At 41.5% G+C, this 9,285-nt stretch overlaps 1 protein-coding gene across 1 annotated transcript; it reads right to left on the bottom strand.

Moving 5' to 3' along the window:
* Positions 1–315: 315 nt before the first annotated feature.
* LOC119295740 (importin beta-like SAD2 homolog) lies at positions 316–8,283 on the bottom strand. The gene is made up of 21 exons (XM_037574197.1): positions 7,904–8,283; positions 7,506–7,678; positions 7,236–7,406; positions 6,594–6,704; positions 6,433–6,510; positions 5,927–6,114; positions 5,793–5,853; positions 5,577–5,651; positions 5,417–5,494; positions 5,274–5,336; positions 5,120–5,203; positions 3,780–3,937; positions 3,586–3,625; positions 3,318–3,458; positions 3,067–3,186; positions 2,764–2,982; positions 2,145–2,318; positions 1,365–2,046; positions 1,054–1,256; positions 841–973; positions 316–679 (listed from the first exon to the last, which is right to left on the bottom strand). Exons 1-21 carry the CDS (start codon positions 8,076–8,078, stop codon positions 516–518), a joined length of 3,291 nt encoding a protein of 1,096 aa, XP_037430094.1. The 5' UTR covers positions 8,079–8,283; the 3' UTR covers positions 316–515.
* Between the last annotated feature and the right edge of the window lie 1,002 nt (positions 8,284–9,285).

The raw sequence follows: 9,285 nt of genomic DNA, 5'->3' as shown, positions 1-9,285 counted from the left end.
TTTTCATCCGAAAAAAAAAAGAAATGAGAAAGGAATATAACTGATATACTGCATCAACAGAATTCCAAATCCTGGTTTATAGAACGCAGCTCATGGTCTTTTTTGTTTGCTGACTTTCATCTCACAAATCCAACTCAAATTTGACAACGCCAGTAAAAACAGCCTCAAAATCAAACTAGTGAACAATTTCAAGAGTTTGGTTATATTAAAGATTTTAGCCAAAAGGCGGGCTAAATATTAAAGTCAAGACACTAGGAGTAAGTGGGTCAGAAAAATATACAGCTCACTGGATAAAAAATGATAAATATTGCATCATTAAGTCACACGATAAAACGAATGATATTTTTCATCCACCAAAAGTGGAAACCCCAGTAACACAATGCAGTCCATCATTTCATACACAAGCACAAAGAACAAGCAGAGTTCTACTAAAACGAAAGACAAACAAAATAAAGCTAATAAAAGCCGCAAAGCTAACATAGAAAACATGTTTGGAAAAGAAAATCTGCACAAGTCTAACACCTAAGTTGGTGAGCATGCAACAGCTGCTCATATTCAGGAAATGTTTCTGCAATTCTCTCAATTAGGTCATCTGGCAAAACCTGCGCTTGGAGGAGCGCAGTATGTTTCTGAATCAGTGAAAGAACCACTTGTTGTATGTCCATTTCGTCCAGGGAACCTGCATTAGCCCCCGAAACAAACGTTCACAAAACAACCTTTTGAGGTTAATATCAGAAGGGTTTAGGGTTTAGGGTTTAGGGTTTAGGGTTTAGGGTTTATATCAGAAGAAAAACTATTTTGTGGTAGAATCAGATAAATAAAATGGTTCCAGAAGTTTACCCAGTTCAATGTCTTGGGTTTCTTCATCTATGTCTCCTTCCTCAACAACCTCGATTGACTCGCCAGCAGCAGCAGCATATCTTGCAAGGAATTCCTCTTCCGTCTCTTCACGCACATCATCATCCTCCGAATCCTGATTGCATGTTCACGATCTTCAAGCAATGTGTTTGAGCTTAGAGAGAATATAGAAAACACGGTTCTATGGTACATTACCTCATCATCGTCATCGGTGTCTTCCTCATCATCATCGTCATCTAGATCTTCTGCTCCATCACCATCATCATCATCCCCGTCCTCTTGAACGTCCTTGAGATGAATGCAGGACTCCATCAATGATATATAGCAGTCTTGCAACACCTTGGTGCCACCCATGGAAAGGGCCAGCAGTCGCTCAATCACAGTTGCTAATGTTAATACTGCATGGTGATTGCAAGCAGTAATAAGATGACACGTCTTTCTTAGTCAAGAAAGCAAACATCAACAAGACTCAAACTGTAATGATCAATAGATATATAGTTACTTACTGGCCAGTTTGATCTCAGATTCAGACGAGAGCCCAGGAGTAAACGAGCTACTTGACACCTGTGCCAGTGCAGATGCCCATGCTGTATAACCATTGCCATCATCCTTGCATAAAACTTGCTGAATAGCATCTGGATAGCAAATGTAGCATGAAGAAATGGCCAAGAGTAGTGGCTTCCATATCCCAGCAGGGCTGTTAGATACACCCTTGAAATAGGAAAATGTTGCTTCCCCGAAGGTTACAGCAAGAGTCATTCTGGTATCTTCTGCTCCCAAGGAAAAATCTGGAGCATGCAATAGTGTATGGATGCATGAGCATGCCCTCCATGTTGCAGAGGGGTAGGCTGCAATGGCCCTGGTCACAAAACTAGAAACCCGACTAATGACAGAACTTTGTGATCCATTTGCAAACTGGGAAGGAAGCATCTTCAGAAAGAAACCAGAGGAGTCAAATCTTTGATGGAAACTGACAGCTTCTTTGATTGCGTTGAAAACTCCTTGATCCTCCTCCTCCTCCCATGAGTCCCAGTATGCAATGATGTCTGCCCATATAACTACTAGCTCAAAGACCTTCATGTGTGTGATTTCTTCCATAGAAGTAATAGACCTCAGGATGAATTCAAGCAACACAGAAGCATCATTTACACATGAAGGTGGTGGCAGTGCAGAATCTAAAGTCGGCTCCTGAAATGAACGTCAACAAACAGTCAGACAGATTTTATTGCACAGCCACCTACAGACATCACTAGATAGCGAACTTGACTTCCACTTTGCCAACATACCATCTGTTCAACTGACAACAGCCAAGCTTTTTGTAATACTGTTGAAGAAGTTTGAGCAATAGCAGTCTGGCCTAATTGCCACGCACTCTTCTCATGTTCCTTGTTTTCATCTGGTGCAGAGCTATCCCAAGCTTGAACCATAGCTACCAGTGCAGCAAAACCCTGTTCGACAACCTACAACAATACGTACATGTAAACCAGTTAGAGCTATTAGGATTTTCCCTCTCGGGGTTAGTTAATGAGGGATACTAGAGACAAAGCAGTGGGTTAAAAGAACAGACGTCCATAGCAACATGCAAGCATGTATTTCCTTCAGAAAAAATTTATCAGTAGTTCCACACCAGGTTTATAATCTTTGTTATATGTTACTCCCTCTGTAAACAAATATAAGAGTGTTTAGATCACTACTTTAGTGATCTAAACGCTCTTATATTTCTTTACGGAGGGAGTACATTGTATCGAGAAATAAGGCCACTGAGTGGACTTAGGTTCTAATTCTTGAGCCTCACCCACAAGTATGTGAAAATGGTAGTAGTGAGTACTATTGTGCCTGCATTGTCTGCAGAAAGCATGAAAGTATTGACCATGGAAATCTGATAAATGAATAAAGCAATATTACCTGAGGCCATGGATCTGGTACAGGGGGCAGTAGATTTATAATAGTATTGACAATGTTAGACACAGTGCCAGGAATCTGAGCCGCAACTTTCTCTTGGCCAGCATCGACTATTGTTCCCAGAAGCTGAAACAAAAGAGCAGACTCATTTTCATCTTCAACGCTTATCCTTTTCACAACAACTTGCAAAAGGGCAACCCAGTCAGGCGGAGCATAACCATTCTACAAAAGGCACACAAAAATATGTCAGTGGCATATTTACAGGCGACAAGTAGATTCCATTGACAATGCCATGTCAACTCTTACCTCAATGAGTTCTGCAATAGCACCAGAAGCAGAAGCACGAACCGGATAACAAGTTACATCCTCGGCATCTTCCATGCTCAATGCCTTCATTAAAGAATTATAAATATCCGTGCACATAGCCTGCAGATAAGCAAAAAAGGAATCAGAAATTAAATATATGATGATATAATGAAATACAGTGATGAAGTCTCGTGTGTTAACTAGCCCATCCTACAACATGATGCAAGCATGAACGCAATGAAAGGATGTACCTCTGGTAGGCACAGGGCAAGCTGCCCTATAATCCAGTTTGCAGTAGATATCAAATATGGACTACACGGATCTAAATAATACAATGGAAGAATCCGATTCCTGATCAAAGTAACCGCCAAATCTTTCCTCTCACTCAGAAACTGCAAAATGGGTTAATAAATCAGCAACTACTCTAATATAAGTTCAGAGGATAAGGGAACCAGGGGCTGTATCTCTCGTAGGAAGAGAGGTTCAGAAAATATACATCTTAAGAGAGAACATTCTTACATCTTGGAGGCCTCCATATGCCATTAGAACACCAAAATAACTGAAATGAATGACAGTAAAGTGACTATTTCATAAGCATGAAACAATAGAAAAGCAAATAGTCCAGAGTCCACATGTATGCATGTGGCACAGATATGTCTAGATTTCCACAATCCTTTCTTAAGGGCCAAAATAAATAAGCCATGTGATCTTACTTCTGCACTGCCTTTGATGACGCATCTTCTCCATGAGAAGGTACAGGAAATTTTGACAGGAATGGGATGACCAATAGCTCCCCAATGCAGCTTCCTCCCTTTCCTTTGCTTTTGTCACCCTTCTTGCGTTTGGAAGCTGCAGATACAACTGGTGGGCCCTGAAACAAGAAACATGTGTTAGTATAAGTAAAACACCTATGCAAGTCTTGTTTTAATTTAATTAGTTCCTGGATTCAAGAGAAACAGAAAATATGCATGAACTTTGTAGCTTGTGCAATGCAGTCGCTGAAAGCATTTAAAATGCATATATATGCACGAAATAATAGTTTCAGATGCTGAACTGACTTGTAATTGTCTATGAAAGGAATCAGCCTAACAATATGAAGTCACAAACTCTGATATAACAATCTAATCTAAAACAATGACCTAGTGTGCCTAAAGGATATTATGTGCATCAGTGCACTATGAAAGAAAAATACTTAGATGACTAAGACAGTTTTTAGAGGGAATTTGCATGAAAATGGTCAATATCCATCAATTTGATGTATATATCGTTGTTGCAATCCGATATTCCAATGAAAAAAGCTACTACAGAAAAATAAAAATCTTTTCAAAATCCAAGATTTTTTTTTGGTATATGCGCAAGGGCATCATATACTAGCTAAAAGATAATCTTCTTAAACGATATTGGCAAGGGATTCCAAGGTGTAGCTTCTGTAACCATAATGAATCTATTCGGAATCTGCTTTTCAATTGTCATTTTGCTGGAGCCGTGTGGCGCAACATCCAACCATCACCTCCTCGAGGCGTTGCTAATATGTTTAATAATTGGTTGAGGGGGCTCTCAAAAAGATTGCCGGATATGGTACTACTTGGAGCAGGTGCTCTATGTTGATCGCTGTGGCCTAGTCGTAGTGATATTGTTTCTGGTAAAAAGGAACATTAACTCCCGTGTGCAAATTATGTGCATATGTACAAGACAAGCTGGCTCCGTTCCTGGTCAATTCTTCAGTGACAGAAAAACCAAGAGTTTCTGATAGTGGCATGCACACAGTTGCAGCAGGTGGTCAGTGACCCATTCTCCCAGCAGCGGCCTAATCTCCATACTGTGGCATCTTGAGCCTTCCAGCCGCATTATGATTGTGCTGTTTCTATGTTATCTCTAGCAACTTATACTTTTACCAGGTTTGTTCCCCTGCGTGTGCTTGTGCATGTTTCGCTGTATGCGTTTATGATGCAGAGGCCAGAGGCCCAACTCTATTGTTCTTGTATCACCTAGATACATGGCAAAGAATTAATAAATGTTTCTATTTCCCCAAAAAAGGGAACAAAATTACAACCTTTGAGAGGGCTAGAACACCAAGTAAATTGATGGCACTTTTCCTAGCAGTAAATAAATCCTCAGCCCACCCTGAAATGTCATCCTGCCAAAAAAAATCAGTCAGACAATATGAACACAAGAGATAAACGAGTATTGTGGAATCATGTATTTACAAGTTCAGAGGGAAGATTCTTCCGCATATACTCGTCAGTATCCTCCTCCCAGTCATCTATATCCTAAGTAACATGTAAAGTTGGGTCAAAATAAGTACATATTGGAAAGATGTTATTTATCAACAAAAAGGTAGGGAGCTAACCTTTTCATTTAATGCTAATGCTGGAAAAATTGCTGAATCCATAAGTGAAGAAAAATGGGGTGAAACAAGACGCCATCCCTGCAACCAAGATAACACAATGCCATCAAGTTCAAACATTTCTGTTCCGACAATGCAGTCAAATTATTTGGTGTACACTTACAGGGCCTGTCTCCAATACACGGGAAATCACGTCAAATGTTAATGAAAAAATCCGGTCCGAGAGAGAATTGAGTTTCTGCAATCATTTATTCATTTGTCATTCGGAATCTTATCAAATACAATAATCAATAATGATAACAAAGCCCATCACACCATTCAGTAATCTAGAAAATGTTACAGGCTCATAATACTTGGTCTTCGGCACTATAGAACTTACACTTAAATGAATGCTTTGTTTTGATATTCTGATTATGCAGTTGACAATATGTGGCATCTGGCTGAGAACAATGAAGAGTAAGCATTCTGGAAAATATACTAGAAAAGAACAACAGCAGAGACAAGTGTACATACTTATCAGCATGTTTCCTGTGACGAGTAACAAGTGTGCAAAATATAATAAGACATCTTTTTGCAATCTTGAGCCTTCTTGTAGCTGAATCTTCAGGACTGTTGAAATCCAATGAATCCAGTACACAGAACATGTCTTTGCAAAGGGAAGGCAGGATCTGCTTCACCCCAGATGGCATGTATGACCTCACCTGCAGGGGTACCATAATTAGTCACACATTATAGGAAGTTAACAGCCAATCAACCAAGCATGCCAAAAAGAAGTCTATCACATAGCACTATGACAATGTAAATATACAGGGCAAGCACAGCACTCGGAAGCAAAAAAATGGACTAGGTATGCACAGCATTCTCACATTGCCTAAACAAAAAAGAAAATATTGTTTTGAGCTTTGTTCAACAAATATACGCTATTTAGTATTCAGCCTATCCTTTCATTTCATATGTTTTCAGTATGTGATATTTATACTGTTAATACATCACAAAGAGGAAACAGAAACAGGACTTACAGTGAAATACATGCACTTGCATGTGATAAGTAGGAGCTGCTCATATTCCAGCTTATTCCCATCATGCGATAGTAGAACCTGTTGCACACACCATAAAATGGTCAACAAAGATCAGGGTGCATATAATCTTTGGAGAACATCAGAGTGCATTAGCGAAGGACCTTGTCAGCAAAGTGGTGGAATGTCACTTGCAGTGGTACAAGAATCTCAGCTGCGATTTGCTCCAACTGCTCTGGAACAGGCTCCTTTACAACTTTCGGGTTCAAGAAATACTGTAAAATAAACACGGTTAGGTAAGAAACATTGGTCTCATTAATATATATATATGTTTTATTGACGGGCGTTAAATCATTATCAAATAATCTAACTAAAGAGTCCAAATGGGGCACAACTCTCAAGTAGAAATTGATATGTCATACAGGCACACTGATGATGAAGTCCAGAAATTGATTCAGGAAGTCATGAAAGTAAAGTATTCTCTAGTGGGTTGAATTGTCAAACAATGGCTGCGCATTTTGAACAGGAAATCCCAGAGAAAATAAGTTCCTAAAAGAAACAAACAACAGAGGGCGGTTAACTTTCTGTTTTAGTTCTTTATACAGATAAGGTGGGCAGAGTAATTCTGAAACAGGAAAGTTCCTATTATTTAGGATGCAGGGGGGCAAAATGCTCTGAAGCCAGAGTAAGTGTGCATTCTTCTTGAGAGAAACGCAGAGGGTAAGAGGTTGGATTTCAGAAACATGTTGGACAAGTGCAAAGCACATGTAAATATGTAGCGCTCGTCCTTGGAAATTGAAATATACCTGAAAGGGGCGAAGAATGGCCTGGAGTACCGTGAGAGCATTAATGGTTTTCCACTCAGGATGCTGGCCTGGACTAATTGCATCGCTGCTCTGGATCACCAGCTTCAACTGAGGCACAAGTTGAGGCCACGAATTCTCCTTGACAAAATCTTTCTCCACGACTTGGCCAAACTGCCAGTAACAAACGGTAGCAACATAAGCAATTAAGAAACAACCTTACAGATGATGCAGAATGCAATATTTTGAGATACAGGGCACATCTGCGCATACAACTTCAATCAGCACTCGAAGAATTGCAGGTTCCACTCGAAGCAGAGCCTGCGCGAGCTGGTCGCGAAACTCCCTGTAGAGATCGGACGACGAGAGCCCCCCTTCCATGTTGCGCCGGACGAAATTCTTCAAGTAAGTCGCCGCAGCTATTCTTGTACCTTGATCACCATCCCCTACAACCGCAATTCGAATAATCCGAATACAACTATCAAACAAACTTCACAGCTAAAGCACGCTTGTTGCGTCGCCAGAGCGACGGGCGCGCAACAAAAATTCCTCAAAGAAGGAGAAATATGTATCGCTCCAAGCAGCAAAGAGCCATGGGCTACCGCAAAATCGCACGCAACTAAACCTGCACGAGGGCACGGGATCTACTGGAGTGGTATGAGGCAGGGTACCTGCGGCGACGGCGAGGAGGGCGATGGGGAAGCGGGGGTCGCCGGCCGCGGAGATCCGGTCGAGGCCAGCAGTGGCTGCGTCCACGGACGCTTTGTCGTCGCTGAGGGTGGCGGTGAGGAGCCGCCGGAGCTCATCGCCAGCGGTGGCGGCGGGGTAGGCGGCGTCGACCTCCATTGAGCACAGTAAACCCTAGGAAGTCCTTTGCCTCTTCCCGCCTTTTGACCAAGAGAAACGAGAGGGGGATGGAATATATGGCGGGAAAAGTTGCATTCCGCGGAGTACACAGGATCACTCTCTTTTTTTCTGATGAGGAACACAAGATCACTCGAGAGTGGAGGCGGAGACCGACACTAGCTCAAAGTTTTCTCAGAGTTTAGCAATAGGGCAGCCGGCAGGGATGGGACAATCAAGACCGCGCCGAATAACAATTCCAATGATTGCTCCGTTTTTATGTGTTTCTTTAAGTTTTGTTAGGCTTTGTGCCGCTACCTGAAGATGAAATAATATTCTTTCCGCCTAGCCCTCGTCCTGGTGGTGCATCTAACATCTTCGGGTAGAGGTATGTCTCTGGCGGATAACGCGGGATTCTATTGGTGATTGTCTTTGGTGGATCTGCTCGGATCCGGTCTTTGTTCATGTGTCTTTAGGTTTCGATCTAAGTTTCTCTTCGGCGGCGGCGGTTTGTTGTGCTGTGCGTTGGTTCTATGGAACCTTAACATGATGACTTCCCCGACTATCTACTACAACAAGTTATGCCTGGCTTCAGCAAGGTAGGAACAATGACAGCAGCGCGCCTTCGACTCGCTTCAGTGCGTATAGTCATCGCTAGATGGTCGACGAATCAGGATATAATTTTATTAGTTTTGATGTTCGTTGTACTGTCATGATTGAAGATCAATAGATTGAAAGTTTTCAAAAAGAAACTGCAAAATTATGTCCTCAACGGACCCATAGTATTTTTGAAATTACTTATCAATTGGATGAAGTCTTCATTTTACTTGGATTTGAGTTGAAAGGTGTTCAAGGTGAAATTAATGTTGTTGCCTCTTAATGGGAGATAATATACGTCGCATTGTGCCACAAATAGGTGGCGCTTGGCCGGCCAATTGCCAGGTATACTTCGCATAGTGGAAAATTTTTGCAAACCGAACTGCTGGGAGGTTAGCCTGCCTTTTTTTAGAAGATTAGGTGAATGCCCGTGTAACGCACAGGGCACACATATTGTAGTTGCTCATTACTATTCAATGTCGAACATACACCTTTAAGTTCTAATGCACCTCAAGTGACATTTTCTGACATTTTCAACCTTTCTATCTAAAATTAGTTTTCTTCTCGTTCTTGCCCCCCCCCCTCCACACACACATGTCTCCGCCTACAAATC

The sequence above is a fragment of the Triticum dicoccoides genome, chromosome 4B, assembly GCF_002162155.2.
Source record: "Triticum dicoccoides isolate Atlit2015 ecotype Zavitan chromosome 4B, WEW_v2.0, whole genome shotgun sequence".
In the NCBI taxonomy this organism is placed as follows: domain Eukaryota; kingdom Viridiplantae; phylum Streptophyta; class Magnoliopsida; order Poales; family Poaceae; genus Triticum; species Triticum dicoccoides.
This window is presented reverse-complemented; position numbering and strand designations above follow the sequence as displayed.